The 15,918-nt window shown below is 43.5% G+C and overlaps 1 protein-coding gene across 1 annotated transcript in view; it reads left to right on the top strand.

The window, feature by feature from the left end:
• CACNA1C (calcium voltage-gated channel subunit alpha1 C) overlaps window positions 1-15,918 on the top strand; it is a 714,429-nt gene that overhangs the window by 552,736 nt on the left and 145,775 nt on the right. Inside the window, exons 11-13 of the mRNA XM_074938754.1 lie at window positions 10,784-10,810; window positions 13,046-13,206; window positions 14,069-14,294. Of these exons, the coding sequence (XP_074794855.1) occupies window positions 10,784-10,810; window positions 13,046-13,206; window positions 14,069-14,294 (414 nt within the window). The remainder of the gene's footprint in view (window positions 1-10,783; window positions 10,811-13,045; window positions 13,207-14,068; window positions 14,295-15,918) is intronic.

The raw sequence follows: 15,918 nt of genomic DNA, 5'->3' as shown, positions 1-15,918 counted from the left end.
AACTCAAACATAGTGGGAAATTTAAGCCAATACAGTTTTATGGGGAGGGGCTTCACATTCCTTCCTCCAAAAAAGACTAGAATCTCAGCAAACTTTTCTTTGGCCAAAAGAAGACTGGGTGTAAGTTCCTCTAGGCCCCATTGATACTGTTCTAAGCGTCAGGGAAATGGAAGATGCTCCCTGCCACTAGGATAATAAGAGGCCACACCAGTGTGTTTGAAATCCAAACCCAAATCTGGACTGAGATCCACATTTTGCCAATGGTTCCTGTCTTAATAATGGGCCTGAACCAATAATCTGGATCTGAAAACTCTCCAACTTTAGGGAAGTTCAGATCTGGATCTGAACTTTGGTGCTTGGGCCCATCTCTAGTTTATTGTAGTTGTCATGTCTTCCTCTCAGGCAGCAACAAGTCTGAAATTCAGATTGTTAGGGTGTACCAAATCCTGAAGTTCCTATTAAGTCCTTGTTCAATCCTCATGTAAGCCAAAATACCCCATGGAGCATGTAAAAAATTATGTAAGAATTTCACAATTTGACCTATTAAGTTGAATGAGAGTATTCCTTGAGGAGAGGCTGAGTAAGGACTTCAGGATTTGGCCTGATAATAGGGAAGTAGTGATTAGCTCAATTCTAAAATACAGGGGGAATTCTTGTATGAAGAATGCTGAATCTTTCAGACAAGTTTATAGGGCCATATCTTCAGTTCGTAACAGGCTTTTTAAAATTATTATTATTATTTATTATTATTTTTGCTCCTTTGGCTTCAGTTGAGCAATGCCCATTTACTCCATCTGAAGATCTGACCTGTACTTTTTAGCAGACCTTTGTGAGTTCATCTTTCCACTGGAATTTGCAAGCACAAATGAAATAACTAGATAAGCTTTGTAAAGCTTCAATTTGTCTTTTAGGCAAATTATCATTTCTACAAATCTGGTAAAATCTCAGGGGCAATGAGTCCCTTTAGTCTTGTTGGAGCAATAGGGAGATTTCAAGTCAAAGTTGATTTTTTTAGTGACATCGGGCTGAAGGGTATTTAATTCTGTCAGTTTGGCAAGTCAACCTTGCCATCAGATTTCAGAGTAGCAGCCGTGTTAGTCTGTATTCGCAAAAAGAAAAGGAGTACTAGTGGTACCTTAGAGACTAGCCAATTTATTTGAGCATAAGCTTTCATGAGCTACAGCTCACTTCATCGGATGCATTCAGTGGAAAATACAGTGAGGAGATTTATATACACATAGAACGTGAAAAAATGGGTGTTATCATACGCACTGTAAAGAGGCTGATCACTTAAGATGAGCTATTACCAGCAGGAGAGCGGTGGGGTGGGGGGGCCGAGATAGGACAGATTCTTCTGCTGGGCTAAGAGTATAGTTGGATAGATTGACAAGGTTCCCTTAACCCACCCAGAAATATTGTTAATCTATCCAACTATACTTTTAGCCCAGCAGAAGAATCTGTCCTATCTCGGGGCCTCTCCTTCTGCCCCTCCACCCCACGAACATGATACAGTTCTGTGGTGACCTAGAATCCTATTTTTGACGTCTCCGACTCAAGGAATATTTCCAACACACCTCTGAACAACATACTAATCCACAGAGACCTTCCTACCAACACTACAGAAAGAAGGATTCTAGGTGGACTCCTCCTGAAGATCGAAACAACAGACTGGACTTCTACATAGAGTGCTTCCGCCAACGTGCACGGGCTGAAATTGTGGAAAAGCAGCATCACTTGCTCCATAACCTCAGCCGTGCAGAACACGATGCCATCCACAGCCTCAGAAACAACTCTGACATCATAATCAAAAAGGCTGACAAAGGAGGTGCTGTCGTCATCATGAATAGGTCGGAATATGAACAAGAGGCTGCTCCGCAGCTCTCCAGCACCACTTTCTACAAGCCATTACCCTCTGATCCCACTGAGGGTTACCAAAAGAAACTACACCATTTGCTCAAGAAACTCCCTGAAAAAGCACAAGAACAAATCCGCACAGACACACCCCTGGAACCCCGACCAGGGGTATTCTATCTGCTACCCAAGATCCATAAACCTGGAAATCCTGGATGCCCCATCATCTCAGGCATTGGCACCCTGACAGCAGGATTGTCTGGCTATGTAGACTCCCTCCTCAGGCCCTACGCTACCAGCACTCCCACCTATCTTCGAGACACCACTGACTTCCTGAGGAAACTACAATCCATCTGTGATCTTCCTGAAAACACCATCCTGGCCACTATGGATGTAGAAGCACTCTACACCAACATTCCACACAAAGATGGACTACAAGCCGTCAGGAAGAGTATCCCCAATAATGTCACGGCAAACCTGGTGGCTGAACTTTGTGACTTTGTCCTCACCCATAACTATTTCACATTTGGGGACAATGTATACCTTCAAATCAGCAGCTCTGCTATGGGTACCCGCATGGCCCCACGGTATGCCAACATTTTTATGGCTGACTTAGAACAACGCTTCCTCAGCTCTTGTCCCCTAATGCCCCTACTCTACGCTGATAACATCTTCATCATATGGACCCATGGAAAAGAAGCCCTTGAGGAATTCGACCATGATTTCAACAATTTCCATCCCACCATCAACCTCAGCCTGGACCAGTCCACACAAGAGATCCACTTCCTGGACACTATGGTGCTAATAAGCGATGGTCACATAAACACCACCCTATACTGGAAACTTACTGACCGCTATTCCTACCTACATGCTTCCAGCTTTCACCCAGACCACACCACACGATCCATCGTCTACAGCCAAGCTCTACGATACAACCGCATTTGCTCCAACCCCTCAGACAGAGACAAACACCTACAAGATCTCTATCAAGCATTCTTACAACTACAATACCCACCTGCTGAAGTGAAGAAACAAATTGACAGAGCCAGAAGAGTTCCCAGAAGTCACCTACTACAGGACAGTCCCAACAAAGAAAATAACAGAACGCCACTAGCTGTCACCTTCAGCCCCCAACTAAAACCTCTCCAACGCATCATCAAGGATCTACAACCTATCCTGAGGGACGACCCATCACTCTCACAAATCTTGGGAGACAGGCCAGTCGTTGCCTACAGATAGCCCCCCAACCTGAAGCAAATACTCACCAGCAACCACACACCACACAACAGAACTACTAACCCAGGAACCTATCCTTGCAACAAAGCCCATTGCCAACTGTGTCCACATATCTATTCAGGGGACACCATCATAGGGCCTAATCACATCAGCCACACTATCAGAGGCTCGTTCACCTGCACATCTACCAATGTGACATATGCCATCATGTGCCAGCAATGTCCCTCTGCCATGTACATTGGTCAAATTGGACTGTCTCTGCGTAAAAGAATAAATGGACACAAATCAGATGTCAAGAATTATAACATTCATAAACCAATCGGAGAACACTTCAATCTCTCTGGTCACTCGATTACAGACCTAAAGGTTGCAATATTACAACAAAAAGACTTCAAAAACAGACCCCAAGGAGAGACTGCTGAATTGGAATTAATTTGCAAACTGGATACAATTAACTTAGGCTTGAATAGAGACTGGGAATGGATGTGTCATTACACAAAGTAAAACTATTTCCCCATGTTTATTCCCCCCACCCACCCCCACTGTTCCTCAGACGTTCTTGTTAACTGCTGGAAATGGCTCACCTTGATTATCACTACAAAAGGTTTTCTTCCCACCCCCACCCCCGCCTTGCTGGTAATAGCTCATCTTAAGTGATCACTCTCCTTACAGTGTGTATGATATACACCCATTTTTTCATATTCTGTGTGTATATAAATCCCCTCACTGTATTTTCCACTGAATGCATCCAATGAAGTGAGCTGTAGCTCACGAAAGCTTATGCTCAAATAAATTGGTTAGTCTCCAAGGTGCCACTAGTACTCCTTTTCTTCTTGCCATCAGAATGTACTTATGACAAGAGGAAGACATGCCCTTGGGAGAAGGAAAGGAAAAGCAATGTTATTAAAGATGACTTAGAATTACTGGATGTTCTTTCTGTTCTTATATGAAGTAGTAGAACCTTAAAAAAAACGGTCTGTGAATGGCAGAAATATCAGCACAAGAAGCTAATTCCAAGCATCTCTTTTGGAAATGGAAATCTCTTCTGACAGCACTACCTGACTTCATGGAGATATGTTCTCAGTGAGATCAGGAGAGCACCCCTCCAGCAGAAGTAGTTTCCTGGTGCATCATGCTCCAAAGAAACCTGTATCTTCTATAGTACCTAAGCCTAAGTGCCTTCTTCAGCAGAGCTGTCTGGAGTGATTCTAACCTTAGAACCAACAGAAGGAGTTCTAGGAAGAGTTAAATTTGGATTTCTTGATTTCATTAATGTGCTTTACATCCAATTTATCAAAACAAAAACAAAAAATCTGTGCCAAATTCATCCCTGGGGTAATTCCTTGGACATGAATGGAGTTATATCAGGGATGGGTTTGGCTCACAATGCCTAGGGTAGTTGTAATACATATCAGTTTTTAGGAACCGTTCTGAATTTGATAGGACTATCAAGAACCATCTACAAGCATCCCAAAACTTCTGCAGTGCCAACATGACATCACTCATATGATGATGTTGCCTTACATTGTGATAACATCTGCATTGGAATGGTAACACAACAGTTTTATCCCAAAGACAAAATTTGAAACCCTAATCTTACCTCTGTCCCACCACAGCTGTGACTGACCTATTTTAACAAGGTGCGTTGAAATGTGTTTCCCATGATCCTCTGCAACAAATAAACTGGTGTTAAACCTACACCTAGGAGCAATGGATTTTGGATTAAGGAGCAGCCTTACTCACAAGGCTTCCCAGCAGTGAGTAATTTATCTGAGATGCTGCATTTTTATCAGTAAATCATATGAATTCCCTACAGATATAACTTTAATTTGGAGCCCATGTTGTTGTAGCTTAGATTCCTGAGGTCAGGCAGTGACCCATGCTTAATATTAGCCTTGTTGGAACTGAATTTTGGACTAGGTGCACCCAAGAAATCTGGTCCTCCAATACAACCAGAAATACGCAGGGTGACATGAAGCTCTTGCCTTTTTTTTGAGTAGCTGATCTATAGAAAGACCCTTGCTGAGACTCATGTTCCAGGAGGCCACGGTAGAGGGTTGAAGCATTTGAACTCAAAGGAAGAAACAGCTTCAAATGATCAGCTTTCATTGGAACAATCAGCCATTTGGCATTTTCATCCTGGCCAGGATTTCCTTTCAGTCCTGGTATAGTCCAACAATTTTGCACAGGGGGGTTAAAACAAAAAAGCCAGAATAAAACAAAATAAATGAGTTACCCAGGCTTTTCAATTGAATATCCTATGTCCTGAAAATCTTGTAAATAATGAAAGCGCTTGGCATCAGCTGATCCATCAGTGTATTTCCCTTGGTGCTTTTCCTTGTGCTCTTCTGGTTGGCAGAATAATTCCTTTGCAGCTCTTAGAACAGTCGGTACAGGCGTCTGTGGAGAAGGGGGAAGAGCTGATCACATGCAGGTTTGTTGTCTGCCACGGCTGCTGCTGTTCTGGGCTTGATAAGCAAATAGTGTCTGAAGACACTACAGACTGCAGCTGATCTCTTTGCTGCTGTGAGATCTCTGGTCCCTGCCACATCAGGAGCCATGGTAACAGATGTCTGCCAAAAGCCCAGAAATTCACAGCTGATTTCAGTCGGAAAATGCACAGGCTTGGCCCTTGTTTCTCTTTCTTGTCTACGACCCTCCCAAGTATCACAGCCTGGGCCATTGGTACTGACGGCCAGCCCAGTACGTCATGAGATGTGTGTATAGAGAACAGTAGGTTGGCTTTATAAAGGAGGATCCTTCACATTTCCAAATCTGTAACTAGCCTGACTCCACCTCCCCCACCCCCCTTCACCCCTTGCTTCACAGTCAGGGCTGGAGTTTCTGTTAGACTCTAAAACCCTAGCCTAGTTTCCCAGCCTGTGGTGTAACTCCTTGACTAGCAAATCACCTTAAGATTTCAGCAGGACGGATTTTGGGATTGATTGCAGGCCCAGCAAGTTTGCAAATGACACTAAACTGGGGAGAGAGGTAGATACGCTGAAGGGTGTGGATAGGGTCCCGAGTGACCTAGACAAATTGGAGGCTTGGGCCAAAAGAAATCTGATGGGGTTCAACAAGGACAAATGCAGAGTCCTGCACTTAGGACGGAAGAATCCTATGTACTGCTACGAGCTGGGGACCGACTGGCTAAGCTGCAGTTCGACAGAAAAGGACCTGGGGATTACAGTGGACGAGAAGCTGGATATGAGTCAACAGTGTGCCCTTGTTGCCAAGAAGGCTAACAACATATTGGGCTGCATTAATAGGAGCATTGCCAGCGGATCAAGGGAAGTGATTATTCCCCTCTATTCGACACTGAGGAGGCCACATCTAGAGTATGGAGTCCAGTTTGGGGCCCCCCACTACAGAAAGGCTGTGGACAAATTGGACAAAATATTCCAGTAGAAGGCAACAAAAAATGGTTAGGGGGCTGGACTTATGAGGAGAGGCTGAGGGAACTGGGCTTACTTAGTCTGCAGAAGAGAAGAGTGAGGGGGGATTTGATAGCAGCCTTCAACTACCTGAAGGGGGGTTCCACAGAGGACGGAGCTTGGCTGTTCTCAGTGGTGGCAGATGACAGAACAAGGAGCAATGGTCTCAAATTGCAGTGGGGGAGGTCTAGGCTGGATATTAGGAAACACTATTTTACTAGGAGGATGGTGAAGCACTGGAATGAGTTACCTAGGGAGGCGGTGGAATCTCCATTCTTAGAGGTTTTTAAGGCCTGGCTTGACAAAGCCCTGGCTGGGATGATTTAGTTGCGGATTGGTCCTGCTTTGAGCAGGGGGTTGAACTAGATGACCTCCTGAGGTCTCTTCCAACCCTAATCTTCTATGATTCTATGATTTTATGGAGATGCTCTGCTGTCTCTTACCACTGCTGGCCAGCAGCTGCCACTCCAGTACGATTCAGTGCCCATCCAGTCAGGTCGGGGTTGCTCTTTAGTTCTCGTGGAGTCAGAGCAATACTGTAGTGAGGGAAAAAGAAAGGAGAAATGGCATCAATCTCCAGGCACTGCTTCAGCTCACTGATTCTGTCAGGAGACTGAGTATAGTTGTCAAGTAAAGATCTTCCCATCAAGTCTCAGTGGAGTCGTGGGAGTATCTGAACCCATATTAAACCAAGGTTAACTGTCCTTTTGTCATAAGTACTGTGTCCCAGTTTACTGGAAGCCTTTAATTAATACACAAAGGGCTAGTTACTATCATCACTTACACCTGTGCATCTCCACTGATGTTAATGGGGTTACACAAAATGTACCTGAAAGAAGAGTTTAGTTCAGTGACTGCCATAGGAATTACACAGGCAAATCTGAGAGCAGAATTCAGCTCTAACAATTTATTAAGGTGACATATTACCAGCTTTATTGCTGGATACATACCTGAAACTGACTAACCCTCCTAAAGTGTCCTGTCACCGCATGCATTTGTCCAGTGAAAGGTCTAAAATAGGATCTTTGGTGGTTGTCTCTATTTCAGGCATTCCAAAGTCCTGAGTGGAAACAAGCAAGGAATTTTTCTAGGACCTTTAAATTAACCAGGAAAGAATGTTACCCTGAAAGTTTTGTTTGGCTGTTTGACCACTAATTGCACCACTAACCTGTGTCATGTCAACATGCAATCAGTGTCACAACACTAGGATTAGTGTTAAAATCTGTGAGGTCTGAACAATGCAGCTCCTTGGATATGATGAAGTTGTGTATTTCCTAGAGTTACAGTAAGTGAATTTCTATGCTACTGATGTTCTGAGAGCTTTTAGTTGTGTCCATGGGGGTTTATAAGTTATCAGGAAGATAATTACTTGGGAGGTTATACAGTATAGTAGTAGCTGTGACCAAGGTGACAAATAATTGCATGGTTATACAGTACTGTGGTAAAATCTGTACAGTGAGAATATCTGTGCAGTATCATGATTGATATTACATGCTTGGAGACCTGTAAGGTGTTCCCAGAATTGCTATTCTGGTAGATCTACAGTTACATTGGTGCCTAAATCCTCCACAGTCTTAGTGCAATAGATTTTATTTCTGTATAGCTTTCATACCAGAGTATCACACGCTTCTTCATAAATGTCTTTCTGTTTGTCTCCTATGGAATACTTGACGGTCTGATGTGTGATGGTGTTGTGTAAAGGTTTTGTCAGTAAGAATCTGGGATATAGCACCAACTGTGATTTATGCAGATTACCCTGAACTCATTAACCCTTTATACCCTACTCTTTATACCCCATATCTGTTATATGTTACAGATTTATGGAGATACAATTTTAGAAAAGTTTTAGGGAATTAAAAAACAAACAGGGAACTATTTTGGTGTCCTTCCTTCTTTAAACTTAGATGAGTTAAACTATCATGAGTCTAACTCTGCTCTACTCAGAGAGAGCTCTAAAAACATCTAATAATGATCTAAAATAGCTTTCTTGTATTTTAAATGTCAGGATTGTAAGGTCCAATATCTGAAGACCTTCCAGAGCTAGAAGTAAAAGCTATGTCTCATTGGAAAACTGGGAAGCTTTCTTTTCCAGTGACGTAAAGTTCCTAACATAATAGGGTTGTGAAGTATTGGTCTTAAACTCATCACTTTGTCCAGCACTAAATCTTGTTCGCCCTGAACCTCGGGGGGCAGGTGTAATTTTGGAGTGGCACAAAGGGTTTGTAACAAGGGGCCAGAATCCATAGATATAACAGCATGTTTTTGTGTGAGAAGAATGACTGTGCTTCTGAAAGGCAGGAGGCCTGGGGTAGTAAGGGTCAGTTTAGAGGAGTGTTACAGACTAGCTGGCCTACTGTACATAATGTGTCCATGTTTGTAGAATCAATTGTATTATTCAACTTATGTTTTCAGAATTCATATTTCACCCTTGTATTCTGGCTCTAGATAAAAATATTTTCTTCCTTCCCTGACCTATGTATATATATATATAGCACCCCCATGGGATAAACCTTCTGCCTTAGCAGAAGGGCATCCGAAGCAGTGAGAAGATTATTAGCTAGCCTGGCGGAGAAGTGATGGCACTTTGCTGCAGCTCATTGTGCACCAGAGATGTAATTATCACATGCATGATGAGTATAACACTTGCCATAACTTTTTGCTTACCTAAATAAAAGGTTCCTTAAATGCCACACAGCTCCCTTTTTTGTAAAGCAGGAGGGACACTTGGATTCAGCCCGTGGGGTCCCCAGAGGTCTTTAAACTTCTGTCCTTCACCTTCCATCGGTCATCTCCCCCATGACGTCTTCCTCTCTCCACCTCTCTCCCTTGTTCCTCCCTACCATTCTCTAGGAGTGACCTCTCCTCTCATTCTCTGTGCCTCTTTCACTGTCTCTCCCTCTCCTTCTCTCTCTCTCTCTTACACCCTTTGACTTCTTCTTCCTTCCATCCTCTGTGACTTGTCCTTTGCTCTGACTGAGCTCTATCTCTCTCCTACTGCATGTTCACAAATTATGATTTGTTTTAGGTCATACTTTTAAACCATTCTTTAAGTCTGAACATTCATTAAATCTACATATTGTACAATCTATAGGGATGGCTTTTCAAAACAAAACTTGTTCCAAATTATAGTGTTTGGAACATCATAATATTAAGGATACCCTCTGTGGGTACCTCATTACCTCATTCACTTTTAAGCTCCCATTGTTTTTTACAGCAATGTATTACATTTAGAAGACACGTTATTTCTTCTTCTTTATAAAAATATTTTTGTGGTGTTGTCTATATTCACTGCAGGCTGGTATGTGGCCTAGTGTTGCTTGCATATGACACTGCAGGAGAGATGTATTCAGTGCAGAGGATTTTTCTTTATTTGGACCATCTGCTGGTGAAATATATGTTTCTATCTCTAAAATCCCTTCCACATAAAGAAACTGACCCATTGGTGTCTGGTCTGTCAGTGACGGATTGGGAGTCTATTCTTGGCTTTGCCTGTGACTTGCTGTATGATGTTAAGTAAGTCATCTAGGTCATTAAACTTGGGTGCCTCAAATTAGACACTGAAATACATATTTAGGTTGAAAGTGGTCTGATTTTCCAGGGTGCTGAGCACCCGCAAATCCCACTGAAGCCAATGGAAACTGTGGGCACTCAGTGCCTTTGTAAATCGGGCCACTTTAATTTACATGACTACATGTGACTGTAGGCACCCAAATTTGAAGTTGTTGGTCATAACCCTTTATACCTTGGTTTCAGCAAAATGAAGATGATATTTACCACTTTGTAAAGTTCTTCGAGAGCCTCAGGTGAAAGGTGCTATATAAAGTCAAAGTGTTAATATTTATATATTAGCATACATTTATTTCATATAAAAGTAAAATCCAGAGGATTGTAACTCTTCAATGACAAAAGGAAAAAGAAGAAGATGGTCACATTTGTATAAGACATTTGGTAACAGGGTTATGGTAACCCTTGGCATCAGAATGACCTCTTAAATAACAGAAGGGCTGTTTCATTGATGATGTTGGTGACAGAATCTTCAGGTTCACATGGCACCACTCTCCTTCATCTTACCAACAAGACTGTACTCTTCTTCTGCCAGGGCAACCCCCAGTGGCATGGATTGAGTTACAGTTTTCAAAGAGGAAAACAGTATGCATTGGGAATCCGTTGTGCTTATTCTTACTTCTTTCTATTGCTGTTTTCATGGAGGTCTAGAGTGTACAGTTCATTTAGAAGCACTAACAGTAACTCTTATCTTTCAGGCATCGGATCTCCAAATCTAAGTTTAGGTAAGTAAAATATAGTTGTATATTTTTCTGTCATTCGACTGGTTTTGTATCCCACCTTTTAAAATTATCTTTCACTGTCACCATGGCACATGGATAACTCTAAGCCATTCCCAAAGTGGATAGAATTTAATCAATCATCCACCAAAATCAGTGACCATTTTACTTAATATTAGACTGAGATAAGGCCCATGAGTTAGAGGTGACACTTATCTCAGAAGTTCACATTTTCTGGCATGTTGGCCTGAAAGCTTCCCCATTGGTAACATTGGGTCATAAAATTATAGAAGCTAGAGATAGACCAGTTAGATCATCAGCTGATATTCATTCCACTGAAAGGCCAACCTAAGTGTTTGTTTTCTACAGCATTGGGTAGTGTTCTGTTCTCTTTAGTTGTAAATGTCTCAAGAGATAGGGCTTCAATGTTAAATTAGGCTTCATCCCACCACTGGACAGAGCTGGAATATTTTACCCTTTTGTAGCAAGATCCACAGAGTTTCCCTACTGGGTGTTTGATTCTTAATAATTTATCAGCTTTTAGAAATGTGTGGAGGGCCTGGGCTGACCAGACGTATACTTCCACTGGCAGAATTTACTCCATCATGCTTATAAATATATACTTGTTCATTGTGAAAAAGGTTTCCAGTCCCTTTCCCTCTCCCGTATGTGACCCATATTGTCTTCATGGCTTTGAATTCTAAGTCCAGCAAGACTTCTAACACTAGAATGCTATAAGAAATGCTTTGGCTTCCTCCATAATTGGGACAGGAAATGCTGTTTTCTTCCTCATACATGAGATGTGAATAATAATGTAGAATTGTCATATTAACCCATGCACATACATACATGCACGTGTGAATGCACACGTACAGTACATGCATGCTGACACATGTACAAACACAGGAAAGCATAAGTATTCCTATATACATATAGGTGCACGTATAGCACAAATGCATGCACATGCACACTCATACATGCACATGCTTACACATTTTGGACTAGATGAAGGCTGGAAAACGAGACCACAGCATTAATGCTCTTTGATCCTCATGCACTTATTCCTGATGATGTCAGAGTATCTCTATTACCCAAGCACTACAATAATTTTCTCACTTTTCAAAAATAACACTTCTAGATTCACTTCCACTTGAGCGCACACAAACTACTTGTGTTTCGTAGAAAAATTCTTAGTATTTTACCTAGCTAACAAAGATTTACAGTTGAGTTCCTGATAAAATTTTGCTGTAAGATTCTTAAGCAGTGGTGGAGTATTTGCATCTGGCTTTAGTGTGTCTTGGTGCTGAACTCTGTCCTAGCCCGAGGTCACTGCTTACCACTGGACAGGGAATGAGAGAGACAGGTCTAGCCAAGAAAAGTTCCCATTCCACTTTGTCATGTAATACATATATAATAAAAACTATTAGATGTATTATACAGTGCCAAGAGTTGCCTGGAAACTGGTTGCTAAGCAAGTTAAATTCTGAAGAGTAGGAGGTGTATAATTAGCTTTAAATACCTTCTGTGGTTAGTAATTACCCTCAGAAATCAGTGTGACACTCATGAGGGGCTATGTTCATGGAAGGCATAATTTAAAGGGGTACTGTTTATTAGCAAATGGCATCCTTATCAACAGGCACAGGGGAAGATCTTGAGGTCCCCCAGGGATCTCAAAGAAAATAGACTTTTGTGACATTGTTTTCAGTACAGAGTTGGCTGTCTTGTTGGGCCTCATACTGATAGGTGCTGAGCACTTGAAATTCCCATTCTTTGCTGAGATTCACAGGCACACGGCACCTCTCTGGGGGCCTCGATTCCAGGCCCATTGTAGGCAACGAAAGACTTTCAGTTGACTTCAGTGGGCACTGGATCTGACCCATGACCAGGCCCACAGTTATTCAATAAAGAAAAGCTTACTATTTCTGTGGAAAACAAGAAATCTCTAGAGGCCTTTTCTTTCTGGTCAGCACATGTCTCCTCTCACCAAGTCATACTGGCTCAAAGGGCTCGTCCACCCGAGAATCTTAGTACTTTGTTTAGAACCGTGTTTTGTTCAGATGGTTGTGGTCACCCTGAGCAGTAGTGGAGACTCTCTCCCAGCATGGATTTAAAAGCCTTTCACTGTCATCGCTTCAGACTCCATAATTCCCCTGAATGAAAGCTGGAGGTCTTAACTGAGGGATTTGCAATGGCTTACACATCCCCATTTTTTCATCCCTTTTTTCTGTCTCCCGTTTCAAGCCGCTACTGGCGCCGGTGGAACAGGTTCTGCAGGAGGAAGTGCCGAGCCGCTGTCAAGTCCAATATTTTCTACTGGCTGGTGATCTTCCTTGTGTTTCTCAACACCCTTACCATTGCCTCCGAACATTACAACCAGCCAGACTGGCTCACAGAGGTCCAAGGTAAGATGAGGCAGGTGGTTTTGCTTGCTGTCCTTGTAACCGTTAAGGGATAAACAAACTTACGGGGAAGGAGAAAGAGAAAGAAAGAGTTAGAGGTCTGATGACCCAGTATTTGAAATCCCAGCCTTGAACTACAAGCAAATACAAATACAATCCTCTATTTGCAGAGGATGTTAGACAGTATCTCAAATACATGATTGCATTATGAGAGGCCTCAGAGAACGCTGTTAGTACCCAGCTGTCTATCAGCTAGAGTGTTCCTTTAGATCCAGTTGAGGTCACATAGCTGGAGCTTACTTCTATCTGTGTGTGCAGCACTTGGGCTGCCAGTTTAAGAGTAGATTCTCGGGGTTGTGAGTTCCCCAGTTTGTCACTCGAATGGCATTTATGATACATTCTGGTTACAAAGGAGGTGAGGAGGAAGGAATGATTTATGAAGTTCCCCTTAGTCTAAGAAATAAACAGCTGAATCCTCAGTGGAAATGAGAGCAGCTGAAAGGCTGAATTAAACAACAGCAGATAACACGGCAGCCAATAGTTGTAACCTGTACATCGGAAGATGACAAGTGTGACAGGAGGTTGTGCATTGGAAAGCACAGTTCCTGTCAAGGAGGTTATACAGCTGTATAATACATGCGTGTGGGAAGTGTTGTGATTGAAACCATGGCTTCTATGCAAAACATTTTCATGTATGGATTGTCAGCACATAGGCCCACTTCCTTGGCTGCATGCTGAGCCGAGTCCTCTCTCTTTTCACTCTGACCTCGCTGTTTGCTGGTAGTAGTGGGTGGGATTTTTGGTGGTGGTGGTGGTGGTTTTGGGTGAAATTATAATAATTATTCTTTATCCGTTTTTTCATGAGACACTGCCAATAAGGTGCTGCTAGCTCTTTTCACGGCAGAGATGCTGCTGAAGATGTACAGCTTAGGTCTCCAGGCCTACTTTGTATCTCTCTTCAACCGCTTTGACTGCTTTATTGTTTGTGGAGGAATCCTGGAGACCATCCTGGTGGAGACCAAGATCATGTCACCGCTGGGCATCTCGGTGTTGAGATGCGTCCGACTCCTGAGAATATTTAAAATCACAAGGTACTTCTGTTTTCCATGGAGGCCAACTTTGGGGATGAGGCAGGGACAGGCCTAGGAGCACTAGCATCATGGACAAATATGGTACTTGATATCTGCTCCACACACACACAAATGTATCCAAATCACTGATCTCCTTGCAGCTTCATTCCTTCCACTATCCTACCTACTTCTTCTTCTTCCTCCAAAGAGCATCCCAGTTTCTGCTCAGTCATCTGTGGTGTGTACCTTTGGCAGTACAGTGGTTTCTGCAGGGCAGCTGAGAACTAAAGGCACCTTTCTGGGGGGATGGGAGAAGGGAAGGGAGCAAGAAACAGCTGAGCAGAAACTCCATACCCAAAGTGGAGCAGTTTGAGATTGGCCAGTTGGTAGGGGATTTAGGATGCCTATGTGCCTTATGCCAGAGTAAGGATGTCCTTGGGATTGAGACATCAGCTCTTTCATAGGGAAAAAATGGGAGAAGTCAGAGTGAGGGGATCATTGAGAATTGGTCCCCTTTCTGTACAGATTGGGGAGCTGTAAAGATTGGAGGCGTGTCCATAGGCCCTGACTTCGTGGGTGCTCTGGGGCTGGAAGTACCTATGGGGAAAAAATGGTGGGTGCTGAGCACCCTCCAGCAGCCCACCCCCCCCCCAGTCAATGCCTCCCCCTCACCACCCGCAGCACCTCCCACTCACAGACGGCTCTGCCAATCCGCGCATCCCCCTGCCTCCCAGCACCTCCCACCCGATGCGGTCAGCTCTTCCACGGTGTGCAGGAGGCACTGGGGGGAGGAGGTGGAATGGGGGCGGGAAGAGGCAGGTTGGGGTTGGGGGAAGGGGTGCAAAAGGGGCGGGACCCAGGGCAGAGCGGGGGTCAAGCACCCCCCAGGAACCAAAAAGTCAGCACCTATGGGTGCATCACTTGAAGAAACGGGAAACCATCCTCCTGGGTGATTAGCAAGTCTGGTTGGAAGCACTTTAAACTAAGCTGGTTAATATATTAAAATATGGGAAGATGTTATCCACCAAGCTTGGTCTTTTAAGGGTCCCTGTCAAATCAAAAAGAAATTGGCACATTCCCTTTTTTTTTTTTGCTGCTTTATGGTGACTCAAGGAGGCCTGAAAGGCTGCGTTAAATGGGAAAAAACTTGATCGAGAAACCCATTGCCAACCCCAGCAGCCACAACAATGGGCAGACGAGGGAGCGGACCCTGGCGGCTTCCTCCCCCACAAGTCGCTATGGGGAGAAGCATGGTGTCAGCCCTAGCAGCAACATAGAGAAGACTCTGCCCACTTCCTCCTCCCATTCCAGTTCCTCCCTCAGAGGAGGGGAGCCCCACACTGGCAGCAGCAACTGAGACCTTCTTCAAGCTCTTTTTTTTTTCATTCCCTTCTTTCTCTCTCTCCCTCTCCACAAAGGCACAGTGCCTCCTAGTCAGTGATTCTGTTCCCTCCTGTAATCAGGTACTGCAAAACACAAACCTGATTTAGCCAGCTTGAGGTGAAGTCACAGGAAATGTCAGCTTCCGACTCATCCCGATTTAGTATCTCCATACAAATTCATGTAATTGGTCACTTGATGGAGAAAGGGGTCTGGGGCTCACCCATATGGGCTTCCAGTTAGCACTTTGTAAAAGCTTCAGTTG

The sequence above is a fragment of the Natator depressus genome, chromosome 1, assembly GCF_965152275.1.
Source record: "Natator depressus isolate rNatDep1 chromosome 1, rNatDep2.hap1, whole genome shotgun sequence".
Taxonomy (NCBI): domain Eukaryota; kingdom Metazoa; phylum Chordata; order Testudines; family Cheloniidae; genus Natator; species Natator depressus.
This window is presented reverse-complemented; position numbering and strand designations above follow the sequence as displayed.